General features: G+C 37.1%; 1 protein-coding gene across 1 annotated transcript in view; it reads left to right on the forward strand.

Annotated features, from left to right (window-relative positions):
* Positions 1-24,744, forward strand: part of CCSER1 (coiled-coil serine rich protein 1) — a 517,309-nt gene that overhangs the window by 280,336 nt on the left and 212,229 nt on the right. Inside the window, exon 8 of the mRNA XM_088529607.1 lies at positions 11,608-11,691. Within this exon, the coding sequence (XP_088385733.1) occupies positions 11,608-11,691 (84 nt within the window). The remainder of the gene's footprint in view (positions 1-11,607; positions 11,692-24,744) is intronic.

Consider the following 24,744-nt stretch of genomic DNA (forward strand, 5'->3'; position numbering starts at 1 on the left):
GCCTGTTAAGAGTGGCCACAGGAAGGCTCATGAATGAATTTAACAAGATGGGATGCCGTGCTGGGAATGGCAGTGTAATTAATGCCTCTGTGGTGGACACAATTCATTTAAAATATGACTCGCAAGGAATGCCTTTGTAACCGGATGTCTGGAAAAGCTCCCTAACAAAAAAATACCAAGCTCAGTTTTGGCCGAGGTCCTTGGTGTTCTTATTCATTCAAAAGAGGTTGTAATCTTATGCTTCCAATTCCATGATGACAAATACCTCAAAATTAAAAGTAGGATTTATGAGTGGAAAGAGGCCATGAATCATATGAATCTCCACAGAGAATAACCACCAATTTTAATTTGATTCTTGACAGGTAACTTTTCCCAGCAATAAGAGAAGTCGTCTAGTGCTAGCTAATCTGAAGTATCCCCTGGAATTGTCTGAATCTTCTTAGGTTTTGGCATTCTTAGCATTCCTCTAATTAAAATCCCAAAGGCAAAATTACAGTGTTATTACCAGGCAAATGAACCTTCAGTTTTGCTCAATTGATTTTATATATTTTATTAATAATAATAACTTAAGTCACGCAAAACTTATGTTTCTGGTGCATACTCAAGAAGGTAAACTAAACACACTGCTCCAAATGCACAGTGTGAATTTTCCATTGGTGTCTGGTCTGGAACAGGCTCAATGCTCTTCTCTAGATTATTTAAAAAAAAAAAAAAAAAAACACTTCAGAAATACTGTACTTCACCAGGCACATATTTTGATGCAAAATCCCAAGGCTTTGTTTCACTTATGTTTTCGAGAGAAAAAGTGGAAGCTGCCCCACAGTCTCAGGGCACCCACATTGGGTGCAGGTGAAGCTACTTGTAGGCTGCTGTGAGGTAGTGGCTGTGCAGCTTTTTGCCAGCTTGAGTGAAAGCATTTTGATGGTATAAGACTTTTTCAAAACTGCCTATTTTGTGTTTTCTGCAAGGTTGGGGTCTTTTTCTAATAAAATAAGCTGCCTTTAAAATGAGAAGTTTCTTGTTGGCTTCAGTCTTAAGAAGTAGTAGATGAATGGGCAGCTCAACTACAAACAAAACCAATAAAAGGTTTTTTTTTTTTTTTAAATGGCCCTTACTCCTTCCCAGGGAATTTGCATATCATTGTTTTTACAGGAAAAGAGAATACAGAGAATAGCTGGCAAATTTACAGAACTTTCCCAAATGTCCTTGGGAAAATACCTCTTTTGGCGGTTTTAGGTTTTCCTAAAATAGGCCCAGTATAATTCAGGTTTGTTCTGCAGGACTGTCATAAATTTGAAATATTCAGGTTCAAAATATGCTATGTAGGGGGAATATAGAAAACCTTCGCTTTCCATACCTAATTTTATGTAGAGAGGTTAATGCTTGCTCTAATTCGTCTCTATATGTGCTACTACAGAAAATAAAGGAAGAGCAGAGCTGAATTAACAGGTTGATGGGGCCCGCAAGCATTATGCCAATTAGCCTAGACTGATTTCTGTGCTCGGTGAGCTAGCAAGCTATTTCTAGTTGGCACCAGGCCACCTTGTGAGAGTTAGATGTTGCGGTATTTTTGTAATTATCCTGTGTCAGCATAACTGTATCTTCTGATACCTGCATTCCTTCATCACAGTTAGCTGACACAGCCTGTTTTATTTGATTTTATTTTTGGTTAAAAACCCATCAAGACAAAGACCATTTTCCTTGGGAAATGATATAATGTTAATGTAGAAAATGAGATTTTTCTACATGCATGTGGAGTTGGTGGTATTTAAAGACTGAGGTAGCTGCATAAAAACTGCTGAAAAAATGTCTCAATACTTAACAAAGGTTTACTTCCAAATAAAAAGTGTGTTTTCACTTAAGGTCAATATGGTAATTGGTTGTCAGTTAGTGATACATTTGTACTGAATGCCTCTCTTCTCATTCTGTACCCAGTAACTTGAACAATGACATGGAAAATTCATGGTTCTTTCTTAGAAATGCAGGTATCCTAAGTATCTTTCGTAGTTATCCAGGTTTCCTCCATTGCCTTGAGACTTTCATGGAAAAAATGCATGCATTTGCTGGAGATGTAACTGTATGAACAGGAAAATAAAAACAACATGTTTCTTTGAGAGTATCAAAATAATAAATAGGAAAAGTTGTTTCAATAAGAAGTAAACAAAAATTACCTTTTTTGTGAGGCATACACTGAAAACAACTTTCTTGCATTATTGTGAAATTTCCTGAAATTAATTTGAATAAAACACTAGACCATCCCATTTTGGTAATGTAAAGAGTGTTGTGACTGGCTTGATACTGCTGTGCCTGGTGCAAAGTACAGGCAGTGGAATTTAGAGCCAACCCTGGGAAGACTGGATAGAGGCTCAGCATTTCTGGGTAAGAAGAGAATGTCTCAGAGCTCTGTCTGTTAAATGGCAGTAGGGGAAAAGGGTATGCAATGGGTTTACAAAACTGTTCCTCTGGTGAAATGACTTCTCTTGTGTTCAGTATGGTGGTAAAGGTAGGGAATGGTCTTCCTGCTTTATACCTGGCAGTTTTATTTTTAAAAAGTGCAGTAAGATGTTCTAAAACATGAAAATGAATCACTGTGGCTCACCTGCTATGCATCGTTTTGCTGTTCCCATTTTATTTATTGGATCAGTAATATAATATAATGTGTCTGTTGACATAATATATTTGATAATCTGTAAGCAGAATCCCTTAGTAAATTAAAGGGATTTTACTTTTTTTTTTGGATGTTTTAGATGTTTTCCACCTCACCCCCTTACTGATAAAAATACATGTGTGTGTGTGTGTGTGTATATATATATATGTGTGTGTATATATATATATATATATATATAAAATTTGTACATATAGCGTGCTTCTGTGTTATCTGTGGGTCTTTTCTGACATTGTGGGTCTTTTCTGACATACCAGTGTGAATCAATGGAATTAGACTGGTAGAAAAATAATTCAAGTACAGTCATAGCAAAACCATTATGTTGTGAAATATTTTATTTGAATGCATATGGCCCTGGATAGGGAATCACCCGGCATTACTTGCTGTGGGTACTGGTGTGACATTTCTTGCCATGAGCAAGAAGCCCCTTCTGATGGGAGTAAAGCTCAGCCAACCTGTTCCTTCCTCTGCCTGTGTATATGCCTGAGTTTCCTTTGCTGCCAAAAAAGGAGTGACGCCAGCCTCTTTATATGCAAATTTTTAAAATCTAAAATAGAAAAGTACTCATATATCAAAATACTGTGTATTTGGGAGTTTGAATAGGAAGATAGGGAAGCCAGGTGGAACCCATTAAAGTGCAACATGATCAAATTCCCTCTATATAAAAATGCCCCATTCCGTATATACTTATGGTAATATGGAAACAAAAACCTTGCTCATAGTGAAAAAATATAATTTTCAACGTGTTTGTATTGTGTAAGTTTATTTTCAAACTAATTTTCAAACTATTTAGCTAGTAGGTCCTCAATTAAAAAAAAAAAAAAGAAAAAGACTTTCAGAGATACTCATTTTTGAAAATTGTAGTTGGTGTCATGGCTCACGAGCTTACTGTCTTGGAAAAGAAATAGTCTCAGTTTACACAGAAATGGAATTCATCTGAGGTTAATGCCTTTATCTGAAATTGTTAAACGTGGTACTAGCTTGATCTCATCAGAACTCCAGATAATTTATGTTAGTCACTGACATTGCAGAGGTATTTAAAGCAGAATATAGCAAATTAAATAGATAATTAGCAGGATAATGTAATGGGAAATTTTTAAGCATCTCTTTAAATGAAAGTGATGAATGAAAATAATTAATTGAATCCTGTAGACATTTTCTAGAGAAGGTGCAGAATCTTCATCATCCACTTAATAGTTGGTTTATTTTATTTTATTTTTGGTTGAGGATCTTTAAAAGCCACTCTTGCTTCTAGGTGGTCTAGGCACAGTCAAGAGCAAAGTTTTATTTAAAATCTCAAAAGGACATGTGCAGACCTTCAGAATAATACTTATATAAAACTATATATGTGTATATATATATATTTATTATTATTTAATAGGTAATTTTGGTCACATTTTCCCCATTCTATTTATCACCACTACATTAGAAGTTGTCTTTAGAATTAAACATGTTAGTCTTTTGATATCATGAAATATCAGTAGTCACATCTAAAGTTTAAAGTCACAGGCATCATAGAATCATAGAATGCTTAAGGTTGGAAGGGACCTCTAGAGGTGATCTAGTCCAACCCCCCTGCACACGCAGAGTTTAGGTAAACTTGTGATAAGCTTTGCAATTCCAAAAATTATTTGCATGTCCACTGCTATTATGCTAGTCTGTATGGTCTATTAGTTCTGCTTACTTTCGCTAGAAATCTTACTTATCTGTACACTACATTTCCCATTTTACAAGAGGGTTACAAATAAACAACTAAGGTATTATTATAGTGTAAAGAATTGCATTTATGGACCTGACTGTGGTGAAATATGAATGTGGCAGTATTTCTGTTTTGAGTGAAAATACCTGCATGCGAAGTTGCAAGTCTTCGGTATTCTTTGGTATGAATCAGGTATTCTTTGACATGAATCAGACTATTTCATGATTAATGCCTTTTGCATTTAAGATTATGAGAGGGATTTGATTTTGTTGACTTACTACTTGTGCAAAAATCTGGCTATTAGCAGGATGTTTTCCACTGGTGATAAAGTCAAAAGAAAAATACCAAATTGATAAACTTTATGATGATCATTTATGCAGAATCTTCTTCATTTTTGATTAAAAAAAAAAAAACCCTTCTCTCTTCCAAGCCTTCCTGAAGTAGATGTCCTTAAGCTTATTGTATTTTTTTATTTGAAAGTAGGGCATTTATTTTCTTTTTTCAGCATGGCTAATGTAAAACTATAATAAGCAAGGGCAAAATACTTTTAAAAACAACCTAATTGTATACATATATATATATATACACACATATGTGTGTGTGTGTGTGTGTGCGTATATATATATATATATACACACACATATAAAACCTTAAATGACATGAAGTCTTCTAGAAGATTTGCGAGACAGAAAAATAGTTGTGCAAGACATCACTCTTAGATAATAAAATTTTTATAAAAAAGGTAAATAAATGATCTGTGTTCCTTTCCGCATAAGTAGCTACTCATACCAACAGCACTGGGCTAACATTTGTGAGGAAGGAGTTTTGAATTGAAGTTAATTGAAAATAAAAAAGGAAAATATAGAGTAAAAATCTTTAGCACCAAGGGTGCAACCAGTAATTCTAAAGAAACTGAACTAAGAAATTGTCTAACTAATAATATTTGTTATATATTGCTTAAATTTATCTTATCGAAACGGCAGATGGAAATAAGATGGCTTTTTATGAAAATAGCAGAGAAGCTCTGTTAATCTGACTTTGTTACGAGCCAAGTTAGTAGAAATGATTCTAGCAAATGGGTTTAGTTGGACCCTAAATGAAGATAATCAATGGGAAGAGCCAACTTGACTTTCTGAGATTTTAATCATACCTCAGAAGTCTACTGGAAGAGCCGTCAGTATGTGAATAAGGATGATGTGTTGTCTGCAGTTAACTCAATCTCCAAAACGCTTTCAACAGGGCCCTTCATCAAAGGCTTTTAAAAAATTACAGGATAAGGGTGAAAGTCTTCTCTTGGATTAATAGCACATTAGGTGTAGAGTACAAAAGGTGTGAATAAGTAGTCATTTGTTAAAGGAAGAATTACACTTCCGAGAGGGTTGAGAATAATCAGAATTAAAATGGAATATGAAATGTTGCAGAAAGATCTCAGCATGCTGAATGATTTAAAGATAGCAGGCCGATAAAATTCCATAGATGCAGAGGTGTATGCACGGCTGTGCACACTTGTTTTGATGAATTCTAGTGGAGGCAAGAGATGAAAAACACCAGTTTAGTACTCAGCAGTCAAAAAGCAAGCACAGTTGAGATTTTTTTCTTCATGCTACTTAAAGATCTCTTGATAAATTATGTAAAGGGAAACTGTTCCTGAACAACTTATTTTGAAAAGCTGAAACTTTGATTTCACATTTTCCAAAGGGTTTTATGATGGACTTTCCCCCAATTCTTTTACGGTGGGGGTGAGGGGGAAGGGAGAAAGAGTGTTTTGTTTTGTTTTTTCCCATCAATCTGACCACTTAAAAATGATTCAGAATAATTATTTAATAGGGTAAATGGTGTGGTTATGTCAGAAAAAAAAAATTATAAGCTCATCTTGTTAGAAATTTCCATTACTGGCTTCTATTCAAATCTTTCTGCAGGCTAGATGCACCTTGGGCTTGACCTAGCATGGTCATCCTAGCAGCTTTATGGGTGGGAGTTTATTAATCGCGCCGCATTCCTTGAAACTCCCTGCTGTTTGTTGTCACTGCTGCAGAGAATGAAATTCAGCTGAAGCAAAAGAACAAACAAACAAACAAAAACCCTTATTTGCTGAATCTGGAATTCACCGTTCACTGATGATTGGATAACTGTGAAGAAAACAGTCTTTGTTTTATTATTGGTAAATGTCTGAGGGTAAAGTAGCATGCTCTGTATAGTCTTCTATGGTGTGTGAGTTTCACAGTGAAATATCAATTGAACATTCAGCATTGAGATAGGTGGTATATCTACTCTAAATCCTTCTCATAAAATATCTATTGAGATATTTAGTGTAATTGAATTCACACATGTATAGACTCACGGAAGGTTTTATGAGGATTATTCACCCATTTGTCATTTTAAGATCACATCCTGTGTTTCACTAACTCCACTTGATGTCAGGGTCAAGAATGTAGAGCTGTGATGTAGAAATGAGATTTGCATGCTGTAGTTGCAGCAGTGGAAGATGCACATGGCCATGGCTCTTCGTGACCATGTCTTTGAAATGCGAGTCCCTAATACAGGATTTGATTGGTTTTGTTCCTGCTGGAGCAGGAAGTATCCCATGTAGAGGGGAAGCTGTTGTGCTTGTGCTGAGTGATGCCGAGGAAGGTGCCTTGGTGGCCTTGAGCAACAATTTAAATGGGAACTTGCTTGTGCTGGGCCAGAGCAACAGCTGGTGCAGGGGTGTGGAGAAAGGGGTCTGAGGACAAGCAAGAGCTGGGAGGAGCCGGCCCATGGGAGCGCCACCAGGGCTCTGGCCCAGATGGAGCTGATTGGCATGGAGTACCAAGAGCAAAGGTGAGCCATGTAGGCATCTGCTGGACCTGTCTTTCAGTGTTAAGTTTCTTGGTGTGTTTGTTTGTTGCCTCTTTGGATGGTAATTTTAGGAAATTGCAGGTAATTGCTGATTTTTACATTACCCTAAATTGGTAAACAATCTGTTTACCCTCTGAAATTCAGCACATTCATCACATGAGTTATGCTACATTCTAATTTTATGGTACTATTTTGACAACACATTTGTTTGGTATCCAAGTAAAATTGCAGTAAATCTATCTTCTAGAATACTTGGTTAGTTCTCTTTATAGCACTTTGTGATTACAGGGAGCACAATATGTCTACACAGTTGTAAGTATGAAGAGGTATAAAGTAAGTTTGCAAAATGTAAGCGGTTATGCTTGTGAGCACTAGGGCATAACCTGCTACAGCTGTTTTCCCCTATGCAGCATAATTTATCATCTTAGGATCTGATCTGATAAGAAACAGGTTTATTGTTATGTTTAACAGCTTCCCAGATGGACAAAATTAAAATAAACAAGGAAAACACTAGCACTGAGAGTCAGAGACTGCAAGAGAAAGCAAGTAAAAGGGTGATAATTTGAAGAAGTAAAAAGATGTAAATTTGAAGAACATTCCAACCATGAAGAAGTACAGATATAACAGGACATTCATAGTGACTAGGCAGATAAATCCTGTTTTTTATTTGAAAAAAAAAAAAGGAAATGGAACTGAAATTTTGTGCAGAGCTGCTTTAAATATATATATATATATACACACACACACACACACATATATATATTTATAAAAAGTATACTTGTAAACCAGTTGCATAAAAGCAGAGTTGAAATTTTGAATGGCAAACTTTTGAAATAATCTCCATTTACTAAAACTGAATTTGAAGATGCAGCATTTTGTTTACTGAGCATGCAGCATCCAACTAAGCATTGTTTAACACTTAGTTTTCTTTAAAAATCAGTGATGCATTGAACGAAGAATCAGGTATTAACTCACTTTTCTTTTTATCAAATATTTTCAAAGTTTTGGACAAGTCCATTACTAACATGTTTACTATATAGGACAGCAGATTTTTTTTAATAAGGTGAAGGAGATAGTTCATATAAATTTCATGAGAATAGTATGAAGTGCTTGAATGTGCTCAAAGCTATAGCATACTCAGCTTTTGAACAAAGGCCTGGAATGTGATTTGATTTATTGGGGTTGTGACTAATACTTCATAGGATATATGTTCTTGTCGGACTTTTCATCTTTGATGAAATATAGTAAGTAAGCATGTGTAAGTCAGTAAGTGTAAATTTATGTTGCAGAAAGATGGTAGTAGAGTGGTTAAACATGTTGATGTACTAAATAGGAATGGTATACATTACCTAAAATTTTTAAAGCTATGGTTTCTTGCTTTGTTCTAGCTGGCTCTTGGACTCAGCCATACTCACCTGTCCATGTATTATTCTAGTATCCTATCTAAATAATATCAGGGCTGCAAAATGGTGAAAAACATTTTGCATATGTAATCGTAACCAGGATTATAAATAAGCTTATTTTTTCCAAATACAGAAATGCATGGTTCAAATACCCGCTTGAATGTGAAGATAGTAAAAAGCCTTAATCACTTTATCTTTTTCCTTTTTTCCTTACCTTTACCAAAAAAAAAAAAAAAAAGTGCCTGTGCAAATACCACCCAGTGTTATAAAATCCTAATCCTACCCCTACCCTGTGTTCATGGAGGAAGGATCTTTGTCTGAATTGAACAAAAACACAAATTTACTGCTTGCAGATTGTGTGCAATATAGTGTAGATAACATATAGGTTTTGTGTGTGTGTGTTGGTATGTATATGGACATAAAATATATGTATATTTAGAAAACAAATGCAGAAAATTGGGTATGTCTAGCACTTCGTTTTTACTAGGCAATTCCAGTTAACTTGTGCACATATGGGTGTGACTGCACCTTTGTCTAGGGATGATGCTTACACTCAGGTGGCCGATGAAGTCTCATGTTTGGGCGTGGAGACTGCAGCACCTGCATGCTGCAGTGGAAGGGTTCATGCTCAGTGTTGCAGTACTAGAGTGTGATACATGGAGTTTCCTAGATCAATATGTGATTTAGATCCGTATTTGTTTTCTTCCATTACTAAGAAGGAACTTATATTACAGTTTTCTCTCACTTGGCACACAGGAATCACCAGGCAGACCCATGTTATGGGGCGTTTTTCTTTGCTATTAAGCTTGTTTTTATTGAGAGCTAATGAGGAGCCACATCTTCTGTTTTCAGTCCTGTGTTTGTTACACATTCTTGTCAATGTCATGCACTTAAACTCATGTATATTCAGAAGTCATGTGATTAAGCACAAATACCTAGAAAATGTGCATTTGCACATTCTCAATAGTTGTCTTCATAATCTACAAAATGTGAAGATGGTTAATATCTATCCAGTGGAGTGGAGCACTGTTTATTCACAGATGACCCAGAAGCTGCATTGGACAGTATGACATAAGCAGAGCTTCAAAGGTTTTGAAAGGTGAACTTCAGCCCTGGTTAAATCAATTGCAGCAGACCTTGGGTGTTAATTCATAGTTGACTGGCAAGTGCATGAAGGGTGTGGGGTCCACCCTCCCAAGCATCCCAGCCCTGTGGGTCAGCTGTAGATTGCAGGCTCTACTTGCACTGAGTCGCAGAGGGCTGTATTGAGGCTGCTAATGTAGAGAATTGATTTAAGAGTACTATGTCCTGCTGGCAAGTGCTAATCAGAGTTTGTGTGCAGCAAGATGGGAAGAAAATTACTTGAGCCTCAGGTATTTTTTTACAAACTATGCAGTCTGGATAATAAGAGAAGAATCACTGCATGCATTTTATAAATTAAGTGTCTGGAAAACTGCACTGCAGAAGATGGTACGCACAGAAGTATGAGCCTCTGAAGATGCCTTTAGCTTATACAATAAACTTGATGGAGAGGCCAGTCACTGCACACATATTGGGCTTCCCTTAAAACAGGGAGGTAGACGATGCCTGGTACAGGGAAGAAAGGTCCAGCTGGGTGCATTTTGCCAGGGGAGATGTGCCATTATTTTTAAGTCTTCAGAAGCTCTGGAGGGCAGATTTTTTTTTTTCTGAGCTGTCACTAGTGCTGGGGACGCTCAGAATGCTCCCAATACAATCCTGAGAACATGCCAAAGCTCAAAAATCCTTCGTGCTCTAGGTATTATGCGTTGCAAGTGTATACCTCATTGCTGTGTTTACCTGTACATGCTTTCTGAAAGGTTTTTTTCCCCTCAAAGTGTTGTAATAGTCTGTCCTTGCTTGCTTGCAGGAACTTTTTTGTCCCTTTTTTTCTTTGCATTGCCCATGAGCCCTTTTTAGGGTTTAGGGGAAAATAGAGATAGCAACAAGTGATGTGAAACTCTACTCACCAAAGCTCTCAAAAAAGTGTAACCAAAAATTGAGGTGTTACAGCTAAGGGGATGCTTGATAATTTGTGTTCAGCTACCATTCCAAGACAACGTATTAGTATATATGAAGAGTGAAATCCCGGCGCATCATATAGCACCAAAAGCTTTGAGTTCTCCCCTAATGCGGGTAGGGTGTGCATCTTGATGTGAGTCTTGCAAGAGATAAATATACTTTACACTTTGGTACTTGTTAGCTAATGTTTGCTATAGGGCCAATTTTCTTATAAGGCATTTTGAAACTAAGGATAAAACTGTAGTGCAAATATCTAATTGCACTACTACAACTACAAATATCGAATTTGCACTACTGTAATTACATAAAGCCACAAAATTGCTGAGGGGCAGCTCACAGATGGTTTTATGGATCTGAGTTTGGCTACAGCCTTGGCTATTTTGGTATTTTTCACGCACATGAAATTGCGTTATAGTTAGCACTATGGATATATCATTAGCTGGCAGAGTAATAACTGTCCTCCATACAGCTAATATAGGAATTACTGTTGTTTGGCTGATGCAAGAAAAAGATGTATGCATGGGAAGGGTGCTTTGCTGTGATGGTCTGTTAAGCTTTTCTTTATCCTAAGATTGAGAGCTCCACATTAATGTTTCTAAATTGGTATTTCTCTACACTTGTTTTGTGTGAGTAAAATTATGACATTTCACAGATGTTTCTTAACTGAAGAAAAGAAGTGACCTGATAGGAACTCAAATAAAAAAGATGAAAAGAATCAAAAAATAACAAAATGGACTTCTGGGCAGGGAGCTCTTCACATTTCTATGTAATGTCTTTGGATGCATTAATTTGTTTATACTGTAACTTAGAGGATGTTATTAAAAAGATCACACATGACAAAGGAGAATTGAGTTTCATTACTTGAATGTAATTATCTCACACTGTTTGAAACAGTCTTTTCTTGTCAAGAGCGAAGTAAAAGCGTTAAGCCTATTATAACATCTCTTTTGATGTTTTTATAGGATGTAATAAAAGATGAATGTTCTGTGCTGAAGCTGCAGCTGAAGGAGAGAGATGAACTCATAGCCCAACTTCGGGAGGAGCTGGTAAGCAGGAGATGCTTTCTTTTTTTCTTTTTTTTTTCTTTTAGACTAGAAACTACATAACTATAGTTTCACACCTGCTGCAAAATGGCTGTCCTAAGGCTATGACAATCACTCTGATTAACCCTGATAACACTGGCTGTGCATTCCTAGGGACTTAATTGGAAATGGCTGCTATCTAAATTTTTTTTGGTTTACGAGATCGTGTTGACAGTTGTCTTGCAGTATCAAAGTGGCATTAATCTGGGGTGGAGGAAGAGCACAGGCCTGAATGCTGTGCTCAGCATATGCCACAAATCGTGAAGGGCTGTACATGTGTGCTCAAGAGTTGCAAACATTTCTCCTGGGAGCTGCTTTGCACAGCTAGGAGTAGACAATGAAATACTTTTTTTTTTTTTTAGTTAAAAACACACCTATTAAAGAGAGGAAAAAAAAAAGAAAAAAAAAAAAAAGAAATTTGTTCTCATGCTTACTGATTTCTTTGCTTATATTACCTAGCAAGGCTTCAGTACTAAGATTTTGAGCTTACACACATTACCCCAAATGGTAGCCTGAGGCAAAATATGGGATCAATCAATTAAAAAAAAATCTAAATGTTTTCTGTTGCACTATTAAGGCTGCTAAAATAATTTTAAAAATGGATTTGTGAGGGAACATGGATAAGGCAGCATGTCTTCTGTATTCTTAACTGTATAAAAATACAAGGATGGAGGATTTTTCTGCTTCTTTTGTCACAAATAGAGAATTTGAGAGGTACAGGCACTTGAGATAGTGTGTGAGCAACCGTCTGGAGGTGCTGTTGTTTCCCTAATCAGCATATATTTCTGATCCAGCTTGTGCTTTTTTCGTGCCTCACATCTGGTGACCAAGTCAAAACTTGCACAGAATGAATTCACTCATTCAAACCAGAGAGAAATTGTGCTAGGCTGGCTGTGCAGTTTCAGACTCATCCAAGAGGTCAGAAGAGTCCTCAAGTACAATAGCCATGACTGTGGCATGGCTTTTTTTTCTGACCAAAGATGTCAGTATAGTTTTACACCAACAGCCATAGTTACATCTCAAGTTGTATGAAGACTATGCAGTGCTGCTCACTGATGAATGATGCCTTTGCTAGAGTAACATCTGCAAAATAAACACAGGTCATCAATATTCTTTGTTTTATATTTGGCTACATTAAGAAATGATATATTATGTAGTTATTATCTAAAATTAAATGACAAAAAGGGATACAGGGAACACAGAGCTGCTGTACGCTCCGGGAACATTAATTTCATATCAGTCTAGTTCTGAACATATGCTATTAACTGGTTGACAATTTTGTCACTGTAAAATTATCCTTTATTGATACAGTGAGCTATAGCTTCTTGGCTGTTAACCGTTGTCAGAGTTCATCTCTGCAGATGTCAGCTGCAGAAAAACTCCCAGCGGGAATTTGGTGTTAGGATTTCTTATTAGGTGGAAAAACCATCATCAGAGGGTCATGAAGTAGGAGTTTCCAGAAGAGTAAAAATGACTACCATGGATTAAAATTGACTTAAGTACTAGCACTTTTGGACTTGCTAAAAAGAATGTGGGTAAAATTTTGGAGTCTTTTTTTATATGTGTATATATATATAGATAGATTTTTTTTTATCCTGTTTTTCTCTGGTTCTTACCTGTCTCTTTTGGTAGGGTTCTTGGTGACTGAGGTACTTGTGGAAAGCTTTCTGCTGCAAGCTACCCAGGCCAAGTTCTTCCTTTAGAGCTCTTGGGAGAAAAGAGGCTTAAACAAGTGTGTCCAAAAGTGTGATTAATTTTTTTTGTCTTTGCTTCTGTAGCTTGGACAAATATTGATGGAAAAATGCATGCTTTGAGAATTTGCAAATCTGAACAGTTATCTATATGTTCATGAGAGGGTCAATATTAGCAGTGAGAATGCCTAAAGCAAAGCAGGGGAGTTGGAGTTTCTGGCTGATAAAACATCATGGAACCTAGATGCAATATGATACGGACTTGATACCTGTTAGCTAACTTTATTCTATTCTTGTGCCTGTACTTGTTCATTGGTCATTTGGGTAGGATCATTTACTAGTTGCAAATACAGCTTGGCTGTCTTAAAAATCTTTGCAAAGACTGCAGGAGTTTTAATGTGTTCATTCGGTTCAGCTGTGTATATCTGAAAAATCTGTTGCTGGGGGAGGTTGGTTCCTAGCATGTAAATGCAAAACACCTGGTTAACTAGTCTGTCTCCAGGGCTCTGCAGCAGACATGAGATGGACTTCAGGTTTTGGGAGGATTTGTTTCCCTTGTTGCTCTAGTTGCTCCTTTTTCACTCACCCAGGGATTCTTTGTCTTTTAAGAAGGATTTCTATCAAACTTGGGTGCATGAAGAAGGAGATATTTAATAGTGATGAGGGTAGGAAACATTGGTGGAGTTGGAGCTTCCTGGTGGATAGAGAGCAGCCAGGTACAACTGTGCAGCTGAGCACCTGTAGTTTATTCTCTTCCTAATGGCTTTGGAGCTCATAAAGAGTGGGGGGAGCATGAAGCACCATTGTCTGAAGACTGAAAAGGGAGGATTGGATGCTGAGCATGATAGCTCAGCATCCAATGGTAAAACATCAGGAAACTTTGCCTATGTCTGACCAAGCCAAGAAGAACTTATGTGGGGAAAAATGGTAAGTAATTTTCTTCGTATTTTAACATGAAATATTGTATTGATACCCTGGGATACAAACTTTTCTTTGTAGAAATAAAGTGAAGGTAAGATGGAGCAATGGAACTGTTTACTGCCCCTTTTGCTTTCCTCCCTAAAAAGTAAGAGTTTAAGGAATTGGTAGAGAGTTTGGCTTCCAGTATGCTTGCTCTCCAAAACTGCAGTTAAGCTGCTTGAAAATGGTGAACTCGAGCAAGAACTGAACAATTCAGTTCAACTGTCCCATGTCTTGGCTGCTGATTACTCTGGGAGAAGCATGGCTTGCTCTTCTCTGCTCCTTGGTAAAAATGCCCCTGATCAGAGAATGGAGGAAGTGAGTTGCTTATACAGTGTTTGCTAAAAAGAGTCATTCTCTAGTGCTTGTGTTTCTTTTTTTTTTTTTTTTCCCCTCTGTAAAACAAAATAAATCTATTTTGCTTAGACAAAGATGTTTGAAACATCTCCTACCCAGCGCTGCCCTGGAACAGCCTTTGTTTGTATTTTTAAATCTTTTTTTGCTGTGGTGTGATAATTGGAACTACTTTAAGTTTCAAATATTTTTGTGGTGACAAAAGTAACTGAGTGGTGCCTACGGTAGCATTTATTCTGATGCTTTCACTAGCACAGCTATACTAGTACTGAAAAATGGGTGTTAACGTGATTCTGGCAGCCTTGCTGTCCTTGCGTGTGTGGTGGCCCCCTGAGAAACATAGTGAGGCATTTTGAGTAAAACTAGAGGCAAAGTTAAGTCATGTAATGAATTGTCCTTATAGTGCTGTTGTGGGAGATATTTTTCTCTTGCAAATGTGTTTGTTAGACTTGCTCGTTATTTTTTGTTGCTGTTTATGGACCATCTAGGTACTGTGCTGGCCAAGGGAGCTTTGCCTCGAGATGTGAAAGTTAATTCTTTAAAACTAGATGTTCTGGAATTAGCTCATCAAGAGATAAGCAAGAAAATTTTTATCTGTTTTATCTTTATGAATGACACAGAAATCTTCTTGTGTCAAAAACCGATGTTAAAACATATTTTTAAAAAGTACAAAGTGGGAATCCCTGAAGGGCAGAAAGATGATAAGCTTAGTTCTTTGGTAGCTTGATTTACTAAAAAGCCAATTACTGGTGTTTTTAAGTATCATCAAGGTGAGTATTCACTATCTAGTTTTGCCGTGTAACTACCTGAGATGTCATGCTGATAACCTGTTTGTGAAAGACGCTTGGATTAAGTATAAAAATTACCATGAGAGGTAGTTATATCAGTGCAGAATAATTGAAATGTACAATCCTAGAATCAATGTGTCTGTGCAATTGTTTTTTGTTTTCAAGTTATTATTGTTGTTATGATAGTCCTGGAGTGAGATTTGGACTAGTAAATGAATAAGCTTATGATAAATCACACTTTTGGAATTGATGGGGAAAAGAGGAATGTTTCTTAGTGCAGCCTGCTTTCAAAATTCAAAATCAAAATAATAATAATAATAAAGCATGTTCTTGAAACGTGAAATAAAAGGAGCTTATATTTGAAAAAAAAATCATAATCCTTAAGCAAAGAAAGGATGTTCTAGATTGATCTTCATATTGTTTTCCCACTCACCATTCACTTCAGTGTTTTATGGCACTGTTTCATGTTGGCTATTTTACGGTGGCATTTTACAGGCCCCTGGCTGGTTTCCCTACGAACAGACAGTTATAAGTACTTGCAAATTCTCTTTCTTTTGCATATTTGGGAAACATTAAGAGCAGAAAAGAAATAGATTAAGTGTAGTGAAACATTATTAAAATCTCAGGCTTCTTTCTCCCTTCTAGAAAAAGGCTTATCTTGGCTGTAATGACTCCCTGAATCAGTTGCACAGGACAGATGTAGAGGGGAAAAGTGGCAATATCCTAGGATACACAGTGGGGATTAGCCTTTGATTCCTCGCATATTCCGGTCCCTGAATAAGAAGCTGTCAGTAAGATACAATCTTTAATATTCCTTGCCACTTGTGGAGGTGATTCTGCATATTAGTTTAAGTCCTTATCACTAGCCATTGTCATATTGCTGTGTTTGGCATAGATAAATGGCCTTGTCATTGGTATAAAATAGTCTTCCTAGTCACACTCAAGTGAGTAGCACTGCAGAAAAGAGCAAATTTGAAAGACAAGATGTGCCCTAAGCCTCTCTTGAGACACAGTGCTCAGGTTAAGATTCCTTTAATAATACAGTATCACAGATGCTTGTCTCCTGCACAAGTGTCACTAGTAGATTGCTGGCTTCAGGAGATGTGCAGCATTTCACAGACAGGTCTTTTAGTAAATGCAGACAAATGTGATCTGGCTTTACCTTACATCTCTGAGCTTCAGTTTTTGTGTGGAAGATAGAAAGGAGGTCTGAATTTCCCTTGTTTTGCCTCTTCTCTTTTTCTCCCTTCTTTCTTTCATCAACTTGAGTTAACTAGCTTTCTACTCTAAAGAGAAGATAAAAATACTAACTTTAGGGCAAATAGAAAGGGCAGGTTCTGCCTTATCTTGCACTATGACTGTTTCATGGTCTAAGCTGATCTGTTAGGTGTCCAGGTGTCCTCTGAGCTGGGGTGCATCATGTGGGTGGCTGGCCCCAGCAGTCAGCATGTGAGACTGGCACATGGGGATTTAGTGATTTACAGCAGGGCATAATGGGTAATTTAGGCAAAGGAAAACTTTTTTATATATTTATATATATATTATGTTATAAATAAAGGATATTGAGAAGGCAGCGAAGAGCTTTTTTTTTTTGTAGGGTTTTGATGGCTCAATTTTGTATATTCTTATTTTGTTTTTATTCAGCATACTATACGTGTGTTTGTGTTGATTGTTACTTTCTGCTCCAGAATTACCAACATTTTGGTGGTTCAGATGACTGCAGAAGCCATGTTCTCTAAAAGTGTGCAAACTTGCTGTTGGTTGATAAGATCATAGATTCTTTATATTTTTCCTTTTTTTTTTTTCCTTTTTTTGAAGTTTGCTTTATCTATATTTATAGAAGCAGAAAGGGAGGAGAAGTTCTTAAAAAAGATATCCCTGCTAGAGAGCTTGTTGCGCTTCTGTGGTTTAATTTGTATTGGCTTAACAGGTTCAGTACGTTGCTAAAGGCATCTTTGTGACACATTTTTATTGCAGTCACCCAATGTACATGAGCTTCAGATAAATAACTGCTTTATTCTCAATTCTGTGCAGCAATAGTTAATGAATCAATTGGTACTGTTGCTTCCTCTAATAATTAATTTTCTGTTTGGGGAAATGTTGCCCTTTGAAAAATGTAGGATGTTTTATCAGTGTAATTCACTGGAGAGCTAATAAAAGAATATTCTTTTGCCTCATTTTTTTGGTTATAGTTTGGTGGCTTGCACAGTTTCCCTTACCACATCTGGGTGTGATTCACAGAACTGTCTGGGCATACACACCAACATAGCAAACATTAAAAATGAAGAATCACCTATGTGTTAATAACAAATATCTGGTTTTGTTTATGTGCCAGTGAAGTAGGGAAACAACATTACACCAGTTTTGTTCTTAACTTTTGTGTAATTCAAGATTGCTGGCATGAAAATCTCCAAGGGAGCTCTCATAACCTACCAAAAGGCTGATACAGTTTGCACGCGTGGTGGGATTCACCTATTGCCAACAGAGGGTTTTATAAAAGTGCATCATCATAGTGCAATACTTGTATTCCTTGCTTACAAATGACTTGGTGAGTGGTGGTAGTTGGGTACACGGACCCCTCAATAAGATTCCAGAAATTAGGGTGTAGGCAATGTATGAGTGCTATGGAGATGAGAAGGGAGAAAATAAACTTTGTCAGCATGTTTCGGTATGCTTGGTGTGCTGCTGGAGGAACTGAGGTTAATAGGCTGGAAAAATAAAAAGCGGTATGATTAACAGGCAATCTCATGCAGCAGGAGAGCTTATTTGGCTCCTCACCTGATATGAATTTACCTGACTATAAAGAACAGAGAGATTCTGAAGGAAAGTTTCTTTAGAGAGGACGAAAGATGTTTCTGGTTGTTCTTCAAGCTACCTTTTAAGACAGCTGCAAACAGAGGTGTGATCCTCCTCTGGAATTTGCTGTTGAGGATGATCCCTCATTACTCAACTGGTGTGAATTAAGCAAACATGATGAGTCTCTGGCATTTTGTGGAGTTTACTTTGCTGCATCCTGTTAAATCCTGGAAATAGATTAGGGTCCCTACAGGGCAGATATGTTTGTCGTTTTCTTCCCTCTGGTTTAGAACTGCTGGGATGCTGTGGTTCATCAGCTCCTTTCTTTCTTCTCTCCAGTGACTTATTAAGGCAACTTCCCTAGTACTATTTGATCCGAATTTGTCAAATCAGAATTAATAACATGCATTTTTTCTGTGTGTGTGTATTTTTTTTTTTTTTAAACCCATACTTAAAATTCTGGGACCGTTTTGCCTAGCCCTTAGAATTTAGGAAATATCTTACCAGAGAGCTAGTTCACATGTGTAATCATCACTGGAGCAATTACAGACCTAAAGTTCTGCACAATCAGATTAAATTAAAAAACAGAAAAGTTCTGAGAGAGACTAATAGACTAACCATGAAGGCTGACTAATCTGGAAAGTGGAAAATGAACATATCACATGGAGAATCTGGAAGCTCAGTATCTCCTGCATGTCGTGTTATGTGTTTGCTTGCATAGAGAGGCAGACCTCTAAAAGAGGGACCAAGTCGTGGTTCTGGCTTAGCTAATGTTTGTACTCGTCGTTATACTAGGGTTGGACTTGGTTGAATTTCATGAGCAAGTGAAAGCTTGAAGATGCTTGATCCTAAGGGTTTTTATCTTGTTGGCATGTGTCCAGACTTCCACAGAGATGCCCTGAAATGGTGACATGTTCCTTGATTGTTACTGTGAGAACTGGAGGGAGGCATTCTGCATGACCCTTACCAGGGTTTTAAAAGAAGTGATAGATAGAATGAAAAACCCTATTACCCTTTGTTTTTCCTTCACTTTCCTTGCATACTTTTTTCTACCTGTTTTATCTGCTCTTGGCCAGCTTGTTGAGTGGAAAGCAGGCTGAGTAGTAGTTCTGCCTGTGGAAGATCAGTGCTGAACTATGGAGACATTGAGCTTGGGCTATTCCAGCCTTTTGTGTGTGCTGTTTGCTCAGTAACTGTGTTCAGAGCAACGTGAATCCTTATCCAAAGTTTACAAAGAGACAAAGGAGGAGGTGCAGAACATACCTTAAGATTCCAATTAGTAACTTGTTAATTCTCCCTTCTTCCAGCAGATTGATGTATTAAAATTTAAAGTCTAAATAATTTCGTGTTCATTTTTTTTCACTGCTCTGTCATCCCATTAATTGGGGCGTCCCATTAATTGGGGCATCCCAATGGGACATCCCAGTAATTGGAGCATTGTTCAGTACGGTCAATAGTATTCTGTGTTAGCACAGAGCCTGGAAGCAGCATTTCCAATATGTACTAAAAGTTATAATTCAAATAAAAGCTGCGTAGGGCCTGCCAGGCAGGCTTCTTAATATACATTTGTGAGAAGCATTAAAGAAATACCAAACCTGGCTGCGGGTTACATTTTGTTGCCTGTAACCTGCTAACCTGGTAATGTTTTGGTTGTGAACTGTACTTCATGTTTTCTTGGCATTATGTTAATCATAAGCATCCCTTTTTATGCATTCTTCATTATCAGAATCCTTGTATACATTTGGAGATGAGTAAATAAGCCCCAGCATATAATGTATTGTCTTAATATAGCTGTTTCTGTTCTCTCACAAGGCACTTCATGAAGTGGAGTAGTTCCTGAATTGTGCTATAAATAGTTCTGTGCTTCTGAGAAGGCTTGGAGTAGAGCTTTATACTTATGACTAATTAATGCAATTTAAAATGATCATGTACAAGGAGATGTCTTTCACAGCTCATCTGTTTTTATGTGAAAATAAGTGAAAATAACGATCCTTCCTTTTTCTCTGAAGTGTTGGCTGCTTTGGTTTTTCAGATGTAATTATTGCAAGAGAATTGCGTGGACGTGCTTATGTGATTGTCCTTGCTCAGGAAAGTACTGTTCAACAAGCCCTGTTGGTTGCAGAACTTTGGGTTGGACTTGATACTCTTGTGCCTGGTGTGAAATTAAACGGAGTTTAGAAAAAGTTTTCACCATGTCCCATTCATGTCTTTAGGTTAGAGCCCTGTAGTCTCTTATACTGTTGTAGAACTGGAAGGAATCATGTTGTCTCTTGGTCTTGTGGTCTGTGCTAGGCCCAGAACACCTTGTTCCTGCTCCTCTTGCCGGGTGTGGAAGGGGCAGCCTAGAACAAAAAAGGAGAAGGGGCAGAAAAGCTTACTTATTTAGTAAATTGAAAGTTAATCTTTCTGAGGGGAAATAAAAACACTCTCATGTCATGTGTTTAAAAATGAAAAAAATGAGAATAATTTAAGGGTTTTGGTTATCAGACCCTTTGTTAGGGTTATGGCAGCTGAAGCTGCAACAGCAGCTATGAGGAGGCAGTCACAGAATTAACCAGACTGACAAGATGGCCTTTAGGGAAGCTTTGAAAAAATTTGCTTGAATTGTAAAAAAAGATGTATTCTATTAGTCTATTTAACTAAAATCCTTTCCGCTGTTTTGAGTGCTTGTTAATAGCTGCAGTACATGGGGTCTGCTCCTGAAGAATGTTTTCGTGGTCAGTTTGATCTGAAAGGAGCTGAGTTCATATGCTCTGAGATAATTATATGGTATGAGACAAAGTTTATGGCAAAAAGAAATATCTTTCTAACTTCTTTTTGAAATTGCATTTCCAATGTACGTGAACTCAAAGTCAGTGTGGATACACCCTTATGCTAGTTAAGTTTGTAGTGACTTGTTTTGAGAGAGTAGGCTAAATGGGTTGCATGGGACTTTGCCTTTGGAGGTGAGACCTGATGTGTATCACAGGCTGAAGTGAAAGGACTTCTGCTTCCCCTGAACCATGAAGCTGCTATGGATCTTAATCAAAAGATTGAAAAGGCAGTGATCTTATCCCCTCATCATGGGTCTATGAAGTGAGTTGAATATGTTTAAAAGATGTATAATGTCAAATATTGTTGCATTTCCATATTAAAATGTTCTGAAATGGGCTGTTCATCCTAGTGTAACACAGTCTCTGTTTTATCTCAAAAACCTCTAAAGTTATTTCTTTGATATTTGAAGAAATACTTTTTTATCACCATGAAATACCCTATTTGAGTTTTGAAGTCTACACATTTCTCTATGCGATGATAGAAATGTTCTTTGAAGTCCGCATTTTGTTGCTTTTCAGTGACTGTAGCTCACTCCAGATGCAGAGGCTTCAGATGAAAAGGGGGTTGTACCTCGCTCATAGTATACAATCAGGCTATAAAGATCCTATTAGTAGTAGTAGTAGTAGTATTCCACCGTTGATGCCTGTGTTCATGCCACCGCAGTAACATCAGGGTACATCTCAGGAGAGATCCAAAGAGACAACCTGGTTTAAATTGATATTCATACATCATGATTATGTTTACTTTTCTCAAAAAATTGAAAGCCAAAATCAGATTTTTATATTTCTATGGAAAGATGTCTACCCAGAAAGCTTTTTGTGCAAGTCTGGCTTTTACTGCTTCATTCACGGCTCAAAAATGGGAGGTCACACTCTTAGCAGTTGTCAAGGATTTAGCTTAACACTTCTCAAATACTAGCAATTTTGAATTATGAAGTAAGCAAAATTAGTTGTACTTTTTAATGCTGCAGTGTTTCTACTCATTGCTAAATGCTGGGCATATAATTTGAAGCCATGCATGTTCTTTTATTGGTAGTTTTTAGTGATATGCTTAGGTGGAATGTATGTTTTAGGAAATGCCTTAAAATAGCCTTTTCCCTTCTTGTATGCTTTAGAAACACTTTTAATGATATCCTTATTTTTCAAGTACCATTTTGACTTCAGACTCTGTATTTGGGGCTGTAATACAGCTCCTGTATAACCAATTAGTTGATGTCTTTAAACTGTCATTTTGATGAAGTATTATTGTAACATTCACATTCAGAAGTTTGGGTTTTTGTTGTTTCTTTCTGGATTTTTTTTTTAATAGAAAATGGCTGCAAGTTTAGAGTTTTCTTGTTCCCCATATGCTGTGGACCGTACACACAATAACATGGGTTTTCTCAGTACTTGGAAGCCAGCTTTATTTTTATTTTGAAACTGACCACTTTAAAAAAATACTTAATACTACAGAAAATTAACTGTGCTGTGAATTAAATGTCTTGGAAGGATTGCAGATTAAGATTTGTATGGACTTCAGGCACATCTGAGGTCTTGATGCAAGTTGTCTCTGCAAGTGTAATACTGAAAATGGGGAAGGTTTTCCTCCTTTCACAGGCAATGCAAGAAAAATCCTAAGTTATAGTGCTGTTACGTAAGGGCTCAAGTGTGGATGAGTAGTTGATAAAGAGTGCCAGTCCTGCGGTGCAATTTGAGACTGGTAAAAGTATCTAGCCAAGCCCGACAGCTGTTCCATGTTGCCAGGGAATTTGCAGTGCCATGCAGGATTATCCAGGAAATTGCCTGACTGTTTTCAAATGACACAGTTATAGATGCGTAAATGCTTAATAGTAAGTACTTTGTTCAGTCTTGTCCTCTGCAGCTGCTGTTTCAAGTAGTCGTTTATTGAAGCCAAGCAACTGCATTGAAATACTAGATGAATGCAGTGCATCCCTTGGAAGAGTTGGAGAAGCTATTAGTGTCACAGGTAGTACCTGACATGAAGTGCTAGTGCAAGCAGCAAGTCTGTGATAGGTCTATTGACATAAAGGAATTCATTAATGACAACAAATTTAAATCTGTACAGCAGTATAGAGTTATCGCGCAATGAGTTAGTGGGAAGCAAATTGTTTTCTCATTCAGTGAGAATTTCCGTCAAATTTCTTGAGACTTAGCAGAGTTGACTGTGTTCATCCTTATTGTTTCAATGTTTAAGGTATCCAACATTAGCCTTTGAATAATTTTTCTATGAGTTGTTTAAGGTTATGAATACCTTAGTGTTGAAAGGTCTGAAAGACGAATCTGCTCAGAACAGCTTCTGTACACAGCACAAGCTAGTATGTGATACAAAAACAGATTTGGTTGCTTTATATGTGGAAAAGGCAATGGGTGCAGGTTCTGTCAGTAGGGCTGCCTGTGCCTGTCATGATGGTAAAAGCTGTGGAAATGCTCTTCACACAGACTAAGCAGCTGGCTTTACTCGCAGGGCAACTGCGGTCATAGCAAAGACTGCCATGTGCTGGTTTCTCTGCTTTAGTACAGTGTTGTATTCTTAACTGCTTACTTGTGGAACAGCTTAGTATGTGACTGTGGAAAAACTGCAGAATTTTTAACCTTGAAAATTTGGTAAAGGTCGCACTTCGAGAGACTTTAAATGGTACTTCAAGGGGAGCTGATAGGTAATCAGCAAAGTAAAGAAAATGTTTTGAAATTGTCTCTCCATTTACCTCCTAATGCCATTTGGCTTTGACTTTTGTATATTAAATGTCCTTATTACAGGAAATACAGGTGTAAATGTAATGCACATTACAGCTGTTCCTGAGGCCTTGGCGTTTTTTTGCCAGCAGCAGCTTTCCGTTAGCTCTAAGAGAAGAACGCTTTGCATCACTGAAAGAATAAATAGGCCTTCTATTTGTTTAAGGACATTTATGAGTGTCTTAATCTTTGCCAAAAGAAAGAGTGTGAAGTTAAATAAGTGTCACAGTCCATGAAGTTCATCAATACATCTTATAAGGGACAAATATGTTGGATGATGAGTTCAAATGTTGCTGATTTTCATTTCAGTTAGGAAGATAAATAGATTGTTATGTGTCATCTGGTGTCTGCAGTGTGGGAATATGTTTTCTCCCAACAGTGGTCTGGTATTGTGAGGATCTCATTGCTGATTTTGGTTTGTAAGGATGGAAGTAATTTTCTGCTGCTAGTTTTAGCTGTGGAAGCAATAACTTCTGAAAGGAAAATCTATATCTTGAAGCTGTAAATTTGGAAGTGGTATATTCTCATGTCTATTGGGCAATATAAATAGGTCTTTTTAATCAAAAGAAACTATTTAAAATAGGCTTTCTAGGACTGATCATGTTGAGCAGTGGTTTTGCTAGCACCTGATGTTATTTTTGCTGATTTATCCCCTGACAACTTGTTTATTTGTTTTATGTTAGTACAGAGGAGCATGTGCTAGGTAGAGGTGTCAATCAATAGCCTCACTGTCCGTTTCTGGGTACTTAGATGTTTACCACCTCCATGACTTTTACATAGTCTTATAATTTAAAGGCAAATAAGGCCTTAACTGCCTAAACATGTTTATTACCACATAGAGCAAGTAAAATAAAAAATAAAAAAATAAAAAAAAATAAATAA

This window comes from Tinamus guttatus, unplaced genomic scaffold (genome assembly GCF_059628265.1).
Source record: "Tinamus guttatus ecotype Peru unplaced genomic scaffold, ASM5962826v1 Tinamus_guttatus_pri_ptg000028l, whole genome shotgun sequence".
Lineage (NCBI taxonomy): Eukaryota > Metazoa > Chordata > Aves > Tinamiformes > Tinamidae > Tinamus > Tinamus guttatus.